This window comes from Tympanuchus pallidicinctus, unplaced genomic scaffold (genome assembly GCF_026119805.1).
Source record: "Tympanuchus pallidicinctus isolate F22 unplaced genomic scaffold, pur_lepc_1.0 scaffold3, whole genome shotgun sequence".
NCBI lineage: Eukaryota > Metazoa > Chordata > Aves > Galliformes > Phasianidae > Tympanuchus > Tympanuchus pallidicinctus.
Window position 1 is genome coordinate 33,056,353 of NW_026294747.1, and position 20,600 is coordinate 33,076,952.

A 20,600-nucleotide genomic window follows, 5' to 3' on the forward strand; every position below is an offset into this window, starting at 1 on the left:
TAACTTTCTACAAATATACTTTCTATGTATATGTGTGAATGTGCACATGCATATATGTTTATACAAATGCATGATATTCCAAAGTTTGGTTACCCTGATGATTATAAGATCTTTGAGAAGTGCGTTTTGCAGTATGCATGATACTTACTGTATTTCTTTGTATTTTAACTTAGCTTTATTTTTTTTAAACATTTAAAATGTATAGCTTTGCAAAAAAAAAAAATAATAATAATATAAGAACCAATAGAGTCATATAATTGAACGTATTTTCATATTTAAATTGTTATCATGTAATTTATCATGTACAGTGAAGTGAGTACAGATAGAGAGTGTACTAAGACTCTCACTCATAAAACTCTTTTAATCAAAATTCCAGGAACAGAATTAGGGTCAGTCTCGTCTCAACATTTCACTGGTATTGGTCTGAATAAGTCAGCATTTTGAAATAACCTACTGAGAATCATGAATAATCTATGAAGATTTGTTGCTGCAGTTTCTGCAGAACTTAAGCACCTTATTCATTTATGCAGCTTTTCAAGTAAAATACAGATTCATAATGTTAACCTTAATTTCCAAGTAGCTTTACGCTAATGATAATCATCAGCATAAGTACATAATTATGGTTCATAGATGGCACTGCATATAACACCAGATCTACACCATTTGCAATAGTGTCCTTTTAGTATGTCAAGTTTAATAAGTTTAATATTCTAATTGAGAGGAAAACATGATAATTGTTGTGTGTACTTATAAACTCTTTCCTCTCTTTCAAACCTTAAGGTTTTCAAAACTTTCACTTAGAAGTGGAGTCCATTTACACACAGTGCAAATTCATAACTTTCATATTATGATCACAAGAAAAATACTGCCAAGACAAAAACAAGTATTCTACCTTTTTTCAGTCATTGCATTTTGTTATCGGAAGACTTTTCATCATGGAAAACTACTATATTTATGAATAAACAAATATGTTGTATATGTATGTGTGCATGTGTGTCCTGCAGCTCTGCATTTAGACATCTACACATAAAAATACATATATTCTACACACATACTACACTTACCACAATGTTTTATTTAAGGAAATGATAAAGATCTCACTTTCTCCAAACACTAAGAGATATTCTGTACATACAGGTTACTTACAAAACATTATAGCCTTGACTGTTACAGAAACTCTGTTTGATGCAGTGTCTCAGTGTTCTCCTGATACTTCTTTCCTGTATCATGAACCAATGGACATAATGTTCTATGGCAGAAAAATTTCAGCTAATTCCAGTGAAATCTAATTCCAGTGAAGACATCCAGTTTTGAGCATCAAGATGCAGCTTCTCACATTAGCATGGGTGGCAGTTTCAGATTTTCAAAATAACACAATTCTTCTCTAAGGGAGGAGTCTACTGGGAGTATCAGAAGTGACACATACCTTAAGCTCACATACCTTAAGCTGGTGACCTCCCTTTTACATCATGATGCCTTTTCCCACAGAAAAGCTTTGTTATTTGCATACTCTTAGCCCCAGAGTCTCCAACAGACAAAAACAAATCCTGCAGCACATAATTGTTTCTTAACAGTATTATCCATGACCTTGGTAACTAAGGAATTGCATACCAGAAGGGCTTCATCCGACACACTGGGTGATGTCTCTGCAGAAACTGTCCGAATAGTGTTGAGTCCTGTTAGGGAAACATTTGACAGGCGCCTTTTACGTACACCACTGCAGTTGTTAGGAATTTTAAATGCACATCTCTTATGGTAATTTAGACCACATCCTGAAAAGAAAAATTTAAAACCATCTGATTACAGTTTATTCCTGGAAAAGCAAAGAACATTTTTCTTTGGTGAGTAAAAACAGCCTTTTTTGATGAAACTTTTTTCCTCTGCTCTCCTTGTTTAGTTCCTATATTTACATGTTCTTAGTGACATTATGAGCTCTTGAAAACTTAAACCTATACAGTGTTTTATCTATCATAGAAATGATAGATACATGGAAGGAATGGCACAAAGCTGCACCACAGAATATTCAGATTGGACATTAGGAAAAATTTCTTTTCCATCAAGATTAAACACTGTAATGGCTTCCTAGCAAGTTGATTGGTGCCCTAAGCCTGTCAGTGTTCAAGAGATGTTTGGATAATGTTCTCAATAATATTCTTCAATTTCTGGTTAGCCCTGAAGAAGTCAAGCAGTTGGAAGGTCACTTCCAATCAAACCATTCTGTTCTATTATAAAAAAGACACAGATAAGCTTCTCTTCAAGCAAGCAAGCAAACAAACCAACCCACATATAGACTGTTTTGCACTTCCACTTACAGTATCTAGGAGGCCTCAGGAGAGTCAAAAGGATACCTCCTTAATCTGTTAATTATTTTGATCATTAGATCTAACTGTCTCTACCTACCTAGTCAATTTAAAAGAAAGCTGCGTCAGAAACAAATGCATGAAAATGTAATGGAAGACTTCCTTCCTGAGACTGAACAGCCTGCAACTTACCTTCACATTTGAGTCCCTGGCGCACCAGTCCCCACAGCATTTCTCCACAATGGTCACAAAAGGCTGGTGCTCGGTAAGAATGAACAAAAAGAGCATGGGGTCGGATTTGAAAGTCTTCAAAAGTAGCAGAAGCTGTAACAAGAAGATTAATTCCAAAATGGAGTAAAACTAGTGGCATAACATGCTTCATATCTTTCATCACTGCACAAAACAAAACACCTTTTTTATTAGTGTTGTTATGTCTTTCCTTGTTACTCATGCAGAGTAAACTCTAGAAGATAACGAACTCTGAATTTTATATGGGTATATATATATAGGTAAATATACCATTTCTCAGCATTTCATCACACTACAAAGACCACTGGAAAAAGAAACTACTTTTACATATATGCAGCACAACTTTATGATTTTATTTAATATAAGCTCAGAAGAAAGCTAGTAACTTGGTGAAGCTGAACAAATTAAGTTCCCTAAATTGAATAATTGATGCCTTTGTTAATAGAAGTTTAAAGATAATGTACATAATAATGTAAATGATAGCACCTAAAATCTAACCAAAGTTATGAAATGGAATGTAAATAAATACACAAGCAGAAAAACAGTTCAATTCTAAAGAGCTTGTAGACAGAACAAAGAGTAAAAGAGGTGATGTGAAAATGAACTACACATGGAATTTCAGTGGATAGAGAACAGAGGAAGGAGAAAAGGTTATCATTCAGTTTGAGCACCTGCAGAGGGATTTTCTTCCCGATTTTAAGAAAGAAAAAGAAAAAAGAATACATTGTGGACATCTCTGAAACTCTACTTCAGATGACTGTGTTAAAATTGTTTCTTTTTCTTACTATGTTAATGTACCAGTCTAATGAAAAATATTATGTACCAAATGTTATTAAAAATTAAGCAAGTATGCAAACACTTGATTCTATTTAGGATGTCATTTAAACATTTGATTTAGCAAGTATGTGCTTCCATTTCATAGATACCAGTATGAAAGGACCAGGTCTGGAGTCAGTTAATAGAAATACCCTGTCCCTGAATAGAAATACATTTCCGATGTGGAGTCAAGAGAAAAAAAATCAATTTTTTAATAGTTCAGTTGAAATAAATCCTGAAAGACTTAAGCACCTTCAGTTCATGTATTAATAAAGAAAAACAAAAATCTGCAAACTAATGAAGTCAATCATCAAGTCTACCATCATTTCAGTCATATGTTTTTTTCTATAGAATCAAAGAATACTATTTTGGAAAACTGAGCACTCAAAATTTAAAATATATACTGATATTAAAATATAAAAATGCATCTTTGTTCTTCATCTGTAAACATCAGAACAAAATATAGTCATACAAACTGATCATTTTGGATGTCGGTAATTCATACCTTCCTCTTCTCTCCACTTACCTGGTTTATTAGCTGAGATATAGACATGAAGACATGGTCATCTGCATTTGGGGAACTCCAGTCATTCAGCCTAGTATAACAAAGACACCTCCTCAGCAAGGAGGCTTCAGCTCTCTGCTTGATTTCTTCAGAGATTGAAAGTATGTTCTGAGCCTCAGCCCTTTCTATTCAAGAACTTTGATTCTGGAATTTGCAGAGCATGCGTACACATAGCTTTAAGAAGAATATGGCAATTATCTTCTCCTCCTCTATAGATAGCAGTGACCATGGAAAAGCTGTAAGCTTACTCAGCACCAAAACTGGAACAACATGCCCAATATATTTCCAACAAGACTGTGAAATGTACAGTTACACTTACACTTACACTTGTCTCTCCAGTTTAAATTTGCACTTAACATAAAGATAAAAACAAAAAGTTTACTTAACAAGTCAGTAAGTCAGCAAGTCTACCCAGGGAGAATACAAGAATGCATGAATTTTAATACCATATTTGTGAATATATACGTAAAATATACATGCAATTATTAAAGCACAATTAAAATATGAGTGATGTTTAAAAACAAAAATAGCATAAGCCTCAATCAAGCGAGGAATTTATGTACAGAAGTTTATGCCTACTTTCCTGAATATCTACCCAAATCTATTCAAGTACTTAAATTCTATTCTGAGTGAAGGAACTTTACTATGTTGAAAGAGAGAGGAACTTTTTATGGATTTACTGGGTGGTTTTTCAAATAGTATGAGCAGTGCAAAACCAAAAAAAACCAAACAAAAACAACAACAAAAAAAAAAACCACACAGACAAACTTAGAAAAAGCAGTAGCTGTCATTTATCTTCATAATTTAGATAATGAATTGAAAATATTTTAATCTTAAACTACTACTTTCCATGAAAAGAAAACAGTAGAATCTGATTTGAATTTAAAACCTCCCAGAGGCAGTTTTCCTTAGGGATTTCTTCATTTGTCTCTCTTTCTGTATCTTAAATTCAGTTCCATCTGAAGCTGTTAAGTAGATGAAAAGCATTTTGTCATTATTCTCCTTACTTTCATTTTTATTGAACTACTCTCTTCACTATCCCCAAATGGCAAAGAAATAATTGATATCCTTTTCATTAAAGCTATCACTGAACCTTCCGACCTTCCTGCAAATTAATGAACGGTTCATGCTATCATGGTTCATGCTCCTGTAATAAATTTTTTTTCTACTCCCAAGGCAAAAAACATGATTTAGAAATGACTTAATTACATCTTCTGTTGAGTTTGGGTTACAAATAAGTGTAATACTAAATATCACATTTGTAACAGTAATAATGAAATTTTAGGAGACAGAAATCTAATGTAAAGAAACCTCCCAAAATATGGAATTTTAAGTTTATGCAGAGATGATTATGAGCACACATGCAAAACTGCATACAGATTTTTAAAATCTGAATGTCCCACATATTTTCCTTTCTTGTACAATGAAACCAGCAAAACAGAGATGATAAAATTTCAGAGAAACTACTTTTCAGTTGAAGTTTAATTTTTGCCTGAAGCCTTTAACTGATTACTGAATTGGGATTTTTCCTTGACAGAAAAGTAAATTGTCTGTGCTGAATTATGGCTGGATTTAAATAGGTCTGTGGCAAGTTGGGCCATCATTTTCACAGGGTACTCAACCTCCTGCCACATCTGCTACGACATACTAGAGTTAAATCTCAGCAATGATGAGCTGACTGGCAAATTTGCCTACCTAAAACAAACTCTAAGAGCAGCTGAACTATACTTCTGTGGGGAGGAGAGACAATTGTTAGTAATGAAGAGTCCATTTGAATGAAATGTACCAGAAACAAAGTACAAAGCATTGAAAGGCAGGAAATCATTTCAGGGAACAATGAAAGACTGCTGCATCCAGACCATGTACTAGGTTACTAGGCTGGCATACAAAGGAATGCAGATCAACATTGCAGCAAAATGCTACTAGGGCACTCACTCTCCAGCCTAAAGCCTCTCAGGCACCACCACCACCAAGTCAGCAAGAAACCGAAGTTAAAGTCAAACTACTAGATGAGGAACACCAGCCTAATGGTTGAAAAGGTAAGTTCTGGAATACTTCCTGCATTATCAAAATAAGATGAGTAGAGATAAATACTTTTCATCATGACTCTCTTGACTGAATAACTGGAACTTTAAAATACACCATTTTATACTGAAAATATAAATATTCAAAAATGAAAGGTGGGGAGGGCATTTATATGATTCTTTATATGATTCTAAGAAAGCTTTAACAAGTACTAAAGAATCTAGTAATTAAATGAAAACATACCAACATTCCTTCCCCTTAATTTGAACTTTTGGTAATGTTCTATTGTGCTTAAAGGCATGAAAACATTTTGGGTTTTAATCCTTCATGTAATCCAGTATTTTTCTCGGCTTAAATTTACATGTTCTCAGCAAGCTTTGCAGAAAGCAGTCTAGCTTTTTGTCTCAGGAAACAGTGTTATTTCAGAGCACTATTCATTGAAACTATAATGTGTAGACCTTACTTTAGACGAATTATGTTTACTAGAAAATTGCCCACATCTTTTATCTGTATAAATATATAAAGTTCACAGAGTCAGAATCACAGTATAGTTCAGGTTAGAAGAGACCTTGTAGGTCATCTCTACCTTCTCTGTTCAAGCAGGGACAATTAAAGCCATATCCATGTTTGGATAGTCTTTGAATATTTCCAAGGAGACTTCACAGCCCCTCTGGGCAGCCTGTGCAAGTATTCCATCACCTGAATTGTAAACAAGTCTTCTGGAGGAACCTCTTGGTACTGAAAAAAACCTAGTCTTATCCTCTTTGCACTTTCCCATATTGTTCTGCAACACAGCTTTTTCAATTTTCTATGGCTAAACTTAGCACAGCTTAGATTTTTGGAGCACGCAACACCAGAACTAGTAGTACATGAAATAGATTTTTTAAATTTCTTCCATAATTTTTCAACTTTTAATTGTTTAAATTTACACATCTAGAAATGCTTCCATACAACTGCTAACAAACAAAGTTTTAACTTTCAGAATACTCCAGTGTTATGCAATGAGAAGACAAAAGCACTGCTGATAAAGAGAATGATATGTACATGTTTCAAATTAAATGGAGACCGTTTCTTTAACAAAAAAAATGTCATGGTACCTTCATACTTTTACAGAACACTGTTGCTATGAAGGCAACTTTCAGACTATACGTAAAACCGCATACTAAAAAAAGAAAGGGCTCCAAATGTGCCCATTATTGTATGCTGAGCAACCAATTACTTTGTAGATAAGTTTGCAATATTATGTTCTTAAATGATGTTATTATGCTATTAATTCTTAGAATAACTTTTCACTATCTACTTAAGCATTCCAAGTATCACTAAAACACAGACGTTGAAACTAGAACAGTTTTGACAAGGCAATTTCATCAAGTCTGTTAATGACTTTGCTGTTAGTGGCTAGTGCTCCCTGTTCAGGGCTCAGGAGCAGATCTATCAGTCATCGCAGCTGGAAATGAGACCAAGAAGACATTGTGACCCATAGAGGCAAGTCCTGCTTTCAGAGAGAGGCAAATGATTTACTGATCACTTTGAATTCCAAATCTAGAAGGACATGCACTATTAGCAGAGACGAGATCCTGCTACTTTGAGCAACACAGCTTTGTGTAATGGGAACTTTCATCTAGCATTCATGCCTCTCATAGCCTAAGAAAACACCAATCACACGATCAGTAATATCTTGCAGCTATGAAAAGTAGACTTTCCCCTGCTATCCTCTTCCACGTGGAATGCCTTTAAAAGTAATGTATCCCATTGACAGGCATTCTTGAGTCTTTTGCTACGAGATCTGCTGACATTCACCACTTAAAAAATAAATAAAACATGCCCTGGCACACTATTCAACTTCAAACATTGCTTAAGCCATATCAAGTAATGGATGTCTGTACGATTTCACTGGGCTAAGAGACAAGAAAGCCTTTTACTCTTTCTGAAATTCCATTCTGGCAATCAATGAAAGTCTAAGAGAGTTTCACCAAAGTCAGCAGACTGCTAGAAGTTCAAACAAGCCAAAGATTTGACCTCTGATCTCTACTCTGATCTCCATCTTAATACCTGGTTTAGAAATAAGATTATCAAGACTCCAATATATGAAAATTAAAACTTTCGAAAAACTAGACATATTCAGATTTTTAATCACTGTTTATTTTTTCTTGTCTGAGATAAAGAAGGTTGAATAAGGAATATTCAGGTCTAATGCATTTTCCAGAAATACTTCAAATTTTATATGCAGTAAAACCCAATAAAGTGCTGGGTTTTTTTTCTTTTCCTTTTTCCTACCTATTATTGCTTTTATCCCAATGCTTTAGGTGAAAAATAGCCAAAATTACTAATGCTAACAGTTGGCAGGTAATCCGCTGCCAACTGAGGGAAATAAATATCGAGAACTGAATTTTAAACTCTTAAGAAAAAATCTGCAACTCACTAGCTGCAACTGGTACTGTCTGGTTACAGTTTTTGATAGTGCCAGAACTGTATAAAAGTTGTATAAAATACAACCTGCATCTTCCAGTAATAAAGAGACAGGAAACAGAAACACCAAATATAATGTTGTTTACATGTTGCATTCCTGCATGAGGACTAATTAGATTGGAAAAAAAAATGTGAGCTTGGTGGTGCAGTAAGAGGAGGTGAAAGAGCAAGGTCCTCTAGAACAGAACCTTAGCATCTGGAAACAAGAGGGTAAATATTCTGCCTACAAATAAGATGCTGGGAATGAGGCATGATCCAGAGATCAGGAAAGTGGAGGCCAAGGGACGTTCATATATTTTGGCTAGTGATAACTAAAACTGGGAGCTTCAAGCAGTGGCACAGTAGGAAACAAGAAAACTTTGCATTCAACCTTCCCAGGCCAGTAGCTACCTGCCTCAAATTTCTCAAATTTCTTTATGAAAACCAAGAACAAGGCTGCATATCTTTCACTGTTTACAGGACTGTATTTAGCCAATGCATCAAAATGCATAAACTTAATTGTGCTTATTTACTTATTTATTTAGCATTGCACTGCACCCTCCCCTTGCCTGCTTTCAGCCAAGACAGTGTTGATAGCACACTGATGTTTTGGTTGTTGATGAGTGATAGGTGTGTGCCCAGGGCTGGGCTCAGTGACTTGGTGGGGAAGATCTGCACCCATGATGGCAGGGCAGCAGGGTGAGGTCTCATTATAGGCTGTACTGGCTACCCAATGGGTTGGACATGTCTGCTATAAACCATTTTCAAGCACATAAACAATAAGTGAGTCATGAGAATTCAGCAAGCATTCACCAAGTGTAAGTCATACATGACCAAGAAGATAAACTTCTGTAATTAAATGACTGGCTTGGTATGCAAACGAGGAGCTGTGGATATTGTCTCAGGTTCAATAATACTTTTGATATTGCCTCTCATAAAATGCTCATAGTGAAACTGTTGTTGTATGGACTGGATGAACAGAAAGTGAGGAGAACTGAAAACTGGCCAAACTGCTGGGCCAAGGGGATGGTGATCAGGTGCACGAAACCTAATCGGAGGGCCACTTAACTATCAGTGTATCCCAGGAGTCAATATGGTCTATGCCTGACTAATAAGTCTTTCAAAGACCTCAGACCATCAGAGAAAAGGAACAGAAGTATGACTATAAATAATTGTGTATTTTCATCCCCAATTTTATCTTTTCTAGGATATGACTGGAAAATGTAACCAAGTTAAGCAAATGGAAAATTTGTACATAAAATATCCAAGATGACATAACTTGGAAAAAATAAATGAATTATAGCTAGAAACAGTTTGTTGGTGGTAGATTTTTTTGTTTGTTTTTAATGGATTAAAATAATTCAAGAATGACGCAGTGCGAATCTCCAATGCCTGGTCAAAAAAAAAAGTTAAACAAACAAAAAAACCAAAATATTTAGAGAACATACAGTTGCTCCACTGAACACAAAACAGTTGCTGTTGACTTACTGGTTTATCTAGGATTTCACTCATGCACAAAATAAAATGAAACTGAAATACACATTGGGAAATGCTGTCACCAATACTCCTCACTTGACACTGTGTTTGGTTTCGGAGACCAACCTAAAAAGAGCTATAGTAAGAGAGAAGAATTGACAGATGAGAAAAACCACTGTAGTCTTGGAAGATGACTTCCATGTACAGCGAGATTACAAGACCGTAATTCAGTCATTTTTAAAGGAAACGAGTAAGCAGGTACTGGATTCCAGAAGAGAAGGAAGCTGCAAAAGAACAAAAGCAGGGAACTAACATAATGCCTGAAGTAAAACCTTCTGCACCAATAAAACAGCGAGGTGAATTTTCACGTCCTGAGAGGCAGGCAAGCACTCCAAACTTAGGCAATAAGTCACCTACTAGCTGTCTAGGATAACAAAAATACTACTGAGGCCTCATTTAGAGACAGAATGAAGTAGGTTTCATAGAACGACAAAGTCTCCAGTCCTGAGTCAGGTACAAAAACAAGCAGATTGCAACTTGTATCATTTCCTAATTCTTTTCCTTAGTTTCCATTTCAAATTGTTAATTTTCCTGAAGGGAAAAACTCCAGAATTTGTATTGGCACTGAACAGAGCTCAGACAGCTGATCCTAGCAGTCTGTGCCTTTCTTCTGTGGGCCAGTCAGTAGACAGACACACACCAGTTGTTTAGCAAGCTGCATGATTCTTATACTCCATAAAATTACCAACTGGCATAATGCACCAAAGTAAAATACAAGTAATAATGTTCATTGTGTATATATAAAAGCACAACAGATGCTGCATTCTGAAGTGATTAAATTTCATTTCTTTCAATAGAAAATTCTAGCTCTTCCACAAACTGTAACAGTTATGTTGAGTTCTGCAGGTACAATTTTATTCCCTAAAATGGTCTGAAGTGCTTTGTTTACACTTTTCTCAACTATAAATTTTTCTATGTAATTTTTCATCTCTCTCAAGAACTTGGAGCATAAGGTCCAAACCAGAAGATGATGTTACCATTGCTTAAACTGTCAAGGTAATAAACAGAACATGAAAATTAAAAAGAAACGTATGTAATAATCACAGGTTGTTCAGCCTTGACAGAAAAAATTTTAATTACATAAAGCACTGTGAAAAAACATTATGTAATCCCAAAGTATTAGGACTGACAGTTCAGCTTTTTCTCCAGTAGTCAATATTGATTTCTGCAATAAAAAATGAATGCAGTGGATCAGTATAACTTGTGACATCAGACATTAGTGTTTCAGGGGCTGTTTACTCACAGTGCACAGTTTTCAGCAACAAAGCTGTAGCATTATATTCTATTGCCTTTTTCAGGCTATTCAAAAATAATTTTCCAAAACTTTGAATTTATAGAACTTTGGAATGTATATTCTGTTAAGACATTTTTAATGTAAGCTCGAAATGGAACACTTGATAATCAAACACACAAAGAGACAGCCAAATGTTGTGAAGCCTCTGTCTTTGGAGATACTCAAAGACCAACTACACATGCCTTCTAAGCAACCAGACCTATTTAACACTACGTGAGCAAAGAGGTTGGACCAGGTGATCTCCAGAGGTCTGTACCTTCCAAACATAACCATTCTATGATTCTATAATATTTTATCGACTAATACTCAGGAACAAATAAATACTTTCTAAACTTAAGTTGTGATTAATAATAATTTGGGCAGATAAATAATCCATTGTTTGTCAAATACAATCAAGCTTCTTATTTAAAGAACACTGAGCAGAATTGCACGTATTGAAGTTCAAGCTATGACTTCCCAGAGGCAGAAAAATGCACTCTGTTTGTTGACAGGGGCACATGACGTGCCCCAGTGTGAGTAAAGAAAGACATAAGAGATTGACAAACTCACAGCAGTTGTTGGATATCTTGCACTATAAATAATTTCAGCTGGTGTCTGTCACATACTAAAGTGAACATTGTGTTTGCGCAGTTTCCTAGGCTTCTTTGAGTCACCTTTTCTCCCCCTAGTCCTCTAATTAAATTTTACTATGTGAATTCCATCACCTTATCTTATGAAAGTCAAACTAATTTCATGCAACACATTGTGTACTAGTCTTCAAATGTTTATCTAGCATATGTGTGCACCAATAACATAATTTTAGTATAATAAACTAAATGAAAATAAAATGCAGTTGATCGACACTGTCAACTGCTGTGTAAGTTATTAGGAGACACACAACAGTTATTAGAAGGTATAGAAGAACAGTATATTTTGGGGATTCGCCTTTATCTAAAATTTGATTACTAGAACACAGAACAACACTACTTTGTGATATTAAATTCAGCCAGCACTCTATATAATCTATTTTTATAAAGCTTATACAAAGCCTGCACAATTGTAGGAACCACTCACATTTTCATACAGTATTGTTCTAACAGCCTTATAAATATTGCCGAGTTGCTTGTACTTGACCACTTTGGAAAGTTGCATCACCCACAAAATAAAGTCATTACGGGATTTATGCTTCTAAGTTGTACAGTTCTCTTGAAGATTTCAACAGTTACTTGCCTGATTTTGGGAAACTGGAAGATATGTGGTCTCCATTTCAAACACATAAAAACAATGCATCAAATGAAAAACTAAATTCCTTGCTACTTCATTTGATTTATTGATCTGGAGTGGTTATCTTAAATGGAATATGTGAAATACTGGCGATCCAAAAATAATATATATTTACTACCAAATCTAGAATTAAATTTTTCCTCTTACTTTTTTTCTTTTTTTACTTTTTAAAATCGTGTAATCATACAAAGAATCAGAGCAGCCCTGAAAGACATTCCTGTGAAATGTGAATGCAATGAAAAATCATTTGCTCTACTTCCAATAGACATTTTATTGCACTTCATATAAGATAAAAGACAAAAATCCTTATTTTAAAAGGAGCCAGGTCACTATTAGTAAAAACGGCATTGATATTTTCCACACAGGTAATTATGAACTAGCCGCACCAATTAATGGACTAAGAGAAAAATGTATAGTATACGCAATTACATATTAAATTGCTCATATGTTATTCAAGACATCTTACGATCAATCCCAATTTTCAAGCTACAGTCTTAATTAAATGTTAAAATGATGTTTTTGTTGGTTTTTTTTTGTTTTCTTTCTACTGTACTTCCTTGACTAGATGACTTTCCTCTGAAAATGCAGACCTAACTTTTTTCATATTGGTTACTGAAATTAACTTGTTGCTTAACCAATAATATGGACAAAATCAAGCTGGCAAAAAGGAGGAACAATTCAAAAATTAGTAGGCTTATAATGACAGTACACATGGCATAGATGTATCTGTGAAGATTTTGATCCAGTATGTGCAAAAATCCATATACAGAAAACTTCCTTTTCCTCGGATCCTAATTGGAACAGAAATACTGTGGATGTCTTCAGTTGTGCAAGCATGACAATCATTTTCATATTTTTCTTACCTGATAAGACAACTTCAACTAAGTCTCCTTCTTGGATATCTCCAGCTGATTTCACCAACTGGAGAATGTTTTCAGAGGTAGGATCATGACGGAAGAGCAGAATTTTGTCATACATTCCATAGAAACCACATTCAGGAAACTGCAAATACAAACCTGAATGTTACTAAAACACATAACTGTAAAATACAATTAATATCATTAATTTTCAGGGCAAAGTAGACTATTGTTCACACCAGTAGAAAACAAAAGTGAATGTTTTTCCATATGTGGCAATATTTACTACTGTATTCTATAAATGGCTTTTCCCCCATGTATATAAGCACATTTGCCTTTTTTTGTTTGCAATTAATGTGGTATCCCTTACTTGATGTCCTTTCAAAGGCAAGTTCACAAGCAACTTGATTAGATACTGGTAAAGAAAGTTATCGGACTAGAGACCCTCCACCAATTTACATTATTTAATAATCCTACGATTTTTAGAAAGATAAGTGGTAAAATGATATCTGAAGGCCAACAGAAATAATTTTTAGCTCTACCTAAGATACAACACCTAAGCAGAATGTCATTAGATAACAATCATTTCATGAGACTAAATTATGTCACGTAACACATTCATTCAACAATTGTTCAGTGTCAGCTTTAAATTATTACTGATTTTTATCTCTATTTCTGAAATGAGAATTCTTTTCCATTAAAAAAAAAAAAAGCTTCTTAATTGTGTTGGTTCTTTCAAATTTTTATTCTGAAGATATTTTTTTAATGCCCAGTTCCATTGCAATATAATCCAAATCTAACAAAGCATCTGTTCACTGAGATGATGTCACTGGAGATTTCTTCTTTATTCCTCAAATGTTAAATACTGGATAGAAAATTAATAATTTATATACTAAATAAAGTTATGAACCTGTTGATAAGTTTAACTGCATTTATCAATTAGTTGTCTTCCTATAATAAAGTTTAAAATCTAATGATTTCTAAATAAGAATATATAATTAAGTTTAAAGGCAGCTACAAGTCAGATAAGCATGTAATTTCTTGTAATTGTACACATTCCTTCTCATTCACTTTTGGACAAAGCTTATCTAAAAAATATGTTCTCTTTTTTTTCCTTTTTGAATCTTTCAGAAATGCCTTGCAATGAAGCAAGAGAAGCCAGAGACTTTCAGTTGCTGTTTAGGTGTTGTGGCAGCAGAAGCCAGACTTTTTCATAATTACATTTGCTTTATTTCATAGAATATATATTCCTAAAAACTAGATACTTAGAGAATAAAAATGAAAAGTGATCAATAGTGTTTCTTTCACACTGCAGTATGCAGCAGCACTGAGCTAAAGGTAAAAAGCCTGATGAAGCTGCTTCCTGTCAGAAGACTGAGGGAATTTTCTTATTTGGAAGCACTGAAAAATGAAAAACATCTTTAAAAACAGCCACTTATGACCTTTTTCAAACACTGATAGAATTTTTCCATTTCACTGTATTTCAGACATAAGACAGGCATTTCCCTCTAAATCTTTTTTTAATCCTTCTCTGTACACCCCCATTCCATTTGCTCTTTTAGTGTTAACTTCTATTTGTATCTACCTATAAAAAGCATTTTCTGTTCTGCATGTATTATATGTTGCATGTGTGTGTAAGTATGTACACTGTAAGGTATTATTTATTATATTCTGAAGAAAGATGAACTCAATGACTGTCTAAATTAAATATATATATATGCAAGAGTTATTTGCTGGGATCAAGTTAGTTTTCCCAACATAAGCTACTCTATCACCAAAAAAGCCATTTTGATGGTATCATTCTCCAAATAAAATGCTGTGTAAAGACCAACAGTGACAAAAATATTCCCTCAGCTAAGTTTTTCCTGCCAACAATAATGTTGATAAGCACAAACAAAAGTAAACAAAAATCTAACACATTGCTTGGTACTACAACACTATAAATATCATTTATTTTTGCCAAATGCAGAGCAAAATAGGAAATGCATACAAGTCAAAGCCACCTAAAAGCTAACTAGATATGACTATCTAAAAGCTAACTAAAAATGACATTATTAAACATTCTCAACACTGTTAAAAGCCATTTATTACTATGTTATGTGCTTAAATGAAATTACCAGGAATGAAATGAACACAGAAAATACTACAATGTGAAAATAGAATATTTCCTTAAGAATCAGGACACAGCAAAATTGTTTATATGGTGTGAGCTAATTGTCTATTTCTGGATGCTTTTCAAGGCATCAGTAGTCATTAGGATATAACATCTCTGCATATACACATTGCTTACTATCTCCAAGTGTGAAACAAAAGACATCAGTTTAAACTGTTCATAACATGATTTAATCTAGGTTGCATTAATGTACAGTTGAGGCAGGATAAATGAACTTAATAGCATAATAGTTTGTTAAATTGCCATAATTCAGCTGTATATTTTAAGTATCACATGACAAAAATACAAAATTTGTTATTTTAAACACTGTAAAACATTGCAAGCAATAAGGAGATTATGAGATCCTATATTTTGTTATTTTGAAGGCCATGAAAAACTTGATTAGAAAATGAGCTGTAGATTCATGAGTGAACATACAAAAAATGTATTTTGAAATTTAGAAAAACAGGAAAGATTTTTGCAAATGAATGTTTTAAAATGACAACTTTCAAAATGCAAGAGCAAACAGAACTTGAGAGTTAACGAAATAAATTGCATTACCTGCTCACAGGCTTTGTTCATTAATTTACTAAATCAAACATAGCAGACAGAAGAAAAAATACTACAGTATCTATATATATTTATATACAAAACTATAATACAAACTATCCTCATAAGATGTACCAGATTTGTGCTTTGCTGTAAGAGCAATTAACGTTGCCTAACCTTGCTTGTAGATGACATTATTGCTAAAAACATCATCTGTCAGTGCAGTAAACTTACAACTTAAGCTCTGTATAATTCCCTCATTCTATATTAGTGATTACCAGTTTGTAGTGCACCCTTGTAAAGGTAATACTAAAAACTATTATCAGATTACTGTAACATACTCTTCTGCAAAATAAATAAATAAATAAAATATACTGTTTTTCATAATGCTGCCAGTGACACGTCAAAAATAAACTGCTCTCACAAAGAAGCAACACTCTAGCAGTAAATAAGCTGACCAGGCTTAAGAAAATTTGAATTCTGTACCTGTAAAGTTGCACTGAAGTGACTTACAATTTTAACTACTGATCAGTGTAACTGCTTATTAAGCACACACATATTTAAATTTGCAGAATTAAAGGTTTCAGACATTGGTCCAAAGTAGCATTCATTGAAACAATCAATTATGTCATAATTTGAACATATTCGTGATAGAGTCACATTAATTTCAAACAGTTTGGGGAGAAAAACTTGTAATTTACTGATCATCTACATTTAAGTATAAACTGGCATGAATTGCAGAGGGCAACTGAAGCTTGGGCAATTCTGAGACTATAATGTTCCTGAATCAAGCCACAAGTTATTTCTCGCTGGTCCACTTTAAGTTACAAAATTTCTACTAAGAACTGTATTTGACTAAGGAAGTGATTACAAATGTATTGGAATTCTGAATACATTTACCGTTGGATTGTGGGGATATTAATACTGTTAGTTTATTAGAGTTTGCATGAGCAATACTTACTGAATGCAGATGCAGTAATCATTCACTGAGTGAGATTACTTTAATAATACCTCACTTAATTACATCCCCCTCAGAAAGTAAAATGTATATGCAAGTATTATATGGCACCTCAAAAGTTATGATTACCCTAACAAAGTTTACTTTTAAAAATTTCAGCAACAAAGATGTAAATGTCAGTTTTCAGCATTTTAATTCCAATTATTCAATAATGCTTTTCTCATATTTTGTAAATAATTTCTCCTTAGAGGAAAAGTAATGTTATCATAACAGAAGTGTATTATCTGGGAAAAGCTTAATGGAAATTGATTCTGGATATTTAGCCTTAAGAACTCATCTAAACATTCATGTAAAATTTGTTTTATGTCATATTGTTGCAGCTCTTTAGGTAGAAAAACAAAAAAACAAAACAAAACAAAAAAGCCAATAGGAAACAACACTAGCATCTGAAGTCATTCATGAGTAGGCTGAAGTTGTGTACTTCCTTCATTTCCATATCATTTAACTGTTTTCTTATCATGAGATTTCAAAAAAAGTGAATAGTCTTTTCAGATGAAAAAGTCTGCTGTTCAGTATCACGAGTAATAATTTGACACTGTCCCATTTGTGGGTAGTACAGCAGCAGATTACCCAGAAGACACAGGACAAGAAGAAGCTTGGCACCAATCCTTCCTCATCACATATCAAACTGAAAGTAGTCACTGAAGTGTTTTTATCTTTTTAAATACCTAAGAAAAATTCCATCAAAAGACTTAAACAATAAGAAGTCACACGATTATACAAATTCCAGATTATCATTTAAAGTCTTGAAGAACTACTAAAAAAAATTGCTGACAATTTTTAATAACTAGTGTCTCAAATTTGGAGTTCTCTTAATCCATTATCTGTTGTATCAATCTATAATTTCAATGGCATACATCCGTACACAAACAGACACAGGTTGAACTACATACCTCCATGAATGTGTTGTCTTAGTAATGACTCTCAGTCATCAAAGAAAAACTCGTGAAAGAAAATTGACTTTTAAAGCTCTGCCCAACTACCATGATAATCAAATTGTTTTATTGTTCAAGACAGAACTTTGGGAGACCTGATATATTATCTACATCTTAACATATTTCCAGTATGAAAAACTCCTGAGAAAGAAAGTTTTTTTATATGAATGAACTGTATTTGGACAATCTAGAAAACACGTACATTGATGAATACTAATGGAATCTAATAGAAAAAATATGTCGCTGTGATCATTCTACTACAATTTTGCACATTTTGCATAAGGGCTAATGTGTGTTGCCTTATTCTAGAAAGTAAAAAGTCTCCTTTTTTCAGTCTTCAATAAGTTGAGCTACATCTTTTTTTAGTGATAGCTATTTCTTTTTCCTTCCAAATTAGATAAATTTTTGCATACCTGCCTTTTAGACAAGTCCTTAGTGAGTATCATAAAGCCAACAAGAACCTTGATAAAAGCTGGAAGCACAAATATAATGGTCCAGAACATATAACGGCTGTAAGCTAAACAGTGTCTTCATAGCACGTGGAGAAGTTGAGTCATGTTGAATGTTTGTTGACCTAACCTAACCAAGGTTGTGGACCTAACTGTAACATTTAAAATAATAGTAATAAAGCTTACCTTCAGTCATTTTTTTTAAACATAGAAAATGATAATATTTAAAATTTTTGGAATAATCATATTGACCAAACTAAAACACCACTCTACATTCTAAAAATAACAATACATTGTATTTTTAGAAGTCAGGATTTCCTTTCTCTGCAGAGGCTCCAACACTAATTAAATGATCCTAAAAAGCAGAGACTTTTTGGTCAAGAGAACTGTCTGAATTTTCACTTAAATGTGGGTTTCACTGTTAATCTACTTGAGAAGCTCAAGACATTTTTGAGAGGCTCTATTTCCCAAACTCAAAACTACCATGAAGGTATTTAGTCTTTATTTTATGCCGAACGAAAATACCAAAAGACTTCATGGTTTTGCTTTAAGAAACACTGATTAGTATTTACTACAAAGATGTTCTTCACATACAGCACTACAGTTATTACAAACATAGAGATTCACACTGCAGCCAGGCAACATATATGCAGCAACACCCAAGTAAAGATGGGAGCTGGTGGGTGCTCCAGCAGCATTGGCACCCCCTCCACAGCCAGGGGACTCCAGACTCCAACTCTGAAATCTCTGAAGTGCTGAATCTCTGTAGAATCTTCCAGTAGTAAGTGCCTTTGCACCTGCCCGGCAGCCAAATAGCACAGACAGGCAATGACTGATTCCTTCTTTTCCTTTCTTCCCTTTTTTACTTCTTTTTCCCTACCATGAGGTTTCATTTGCACAGAAAATTATCAGAAAGTACACACAGTAGTACTGATATGGTGTTGACAGTGCCCACACTGAGGGACTGCAAGACAGGATTAGGCCAATCCTCTTTATTGAAAGTGCAGAAAAGACGACAAATGACTGAAGCCCAGAAAGGTTTAGGAAACATTAGAAAAGAGATGACCTCAACACATTTTGAACAGGGAGGACTCAAACAAAGATACATGTAAAGATAACTCAGAATTGGGAGTGAGTCTTGAGGATAGAGACAGCCAGTTTTGTGAAGTTTTCAAGTGTTGAAAACTATAGGTCTTTGCTTCCTTTTTGCCTCCATAAAAGGCTTACTCCTGATTTAATTGCTCAGTTAAGCAGAAATTTCTGAGATACTCCCAGTCAGCCAAGCAGGAATCATTCTCCAGTCATGAGGCTGAGTCAAAGGGCTGAAGTCTTTTTTCCAGAAGCAGGGAGGCTGCATTCCCAGTGCTTATTCTCAGCAGATCCCGAGTTAGGATGCAAATTGTGTATGGATGAAATCGTACTGTAAGAGTGTGATCGAGCATGGTTCAAACTGCACTGGGAAACATGCTATTAAACAACCAAAACGTTTACATGATTTTGGATCGGTACTTAAGCCTGTGTTCTCATTTTGGTTAATTTACAAATACAGATATAAACTCAGAGAGCCATTGCCATTTGAACCTTTCCTAAAGGCAGTTAAACTGCTTTATTAAATGCTTCCATATATGAAGCATCACTCCACTCCCTATTTGCCATATATTTTTTATTCTTCTATTTTAATTTTTTTTTAAATCTAAAATCTTTGTAGATGTTCTATAAAGTTCTATGAAGCATAATGAGACACCTGCAGCACAGAAGTTAATAAGCTTTTTCCGAGCAGAATTTCAGGAAGGAGCAAACTTGGTATCATTACACGATATAAACAGTATTTTACATAACACACACAAATATTTTGCTAATGCTGTTTGCTGCAGCAGTTTGCTGTGGGAATCAGATTTCTTCATATCACACAGATCGAGAACATTTTGCTCACATGCACTGACTGTAATTGGCCCCAAACTCCAACTTTTTTTCCCAGTTGCCAGCAGTGGAATTGCCAGCAGCAACCACAGAGGAAAAACACAGCTGAGTTCCCTCACGGAAATATTTGTGAAACAAATGAAGCAGGGCTCTGGAGAAACACAGAAGGATGGCAGTTTTGTAGAGCCTGACCTACAAGAGACCATTTGATCAGCTTCTTCCTG

General features: G+C 34.3%; 1 protein-coding gene across 5 annotated transcripts in view; it reads right to left on the reverse strand.

Moving 5' to 3' along the window:
- The window catches only part of PRKD1 (protein kinase D1), a 108,952-nt gene that overhangs the window by 36,366 nt on the left and 51,986 nt on the right, over nucleotides 1–20,600 (reverse strand). For 4 of the 5 annotated variants that reach the window (XM_052693225.1, XM_052693224.1, XM_052693223.1 and 1 more), the window contains exons 2-4: nucleotides 13,360–13,498; nucleotides 2,493–2,624; nucleotides 1,612–1,772 (exon numbers count right to left, since the gene is read on the reverse strand). In XM_052693225.1, the coding sequence (XP_052549185.1) occupies nucleotides 1,612–1,772; nucleotides 2,493–2,624; nucleotides 13,360–13,498 (432 nt within the window). Of the gene's footprint in view, nucleotides 1–1,611; nucleotides 1,773–2,492; nucleotides 2,625–3,891; nucleotides 3,962–13,359; nucleotides 13,499–20,600 lie in introns of those variants that run through there. The other variant, XM_052693227.1, reaches the window with a different exon arrangement.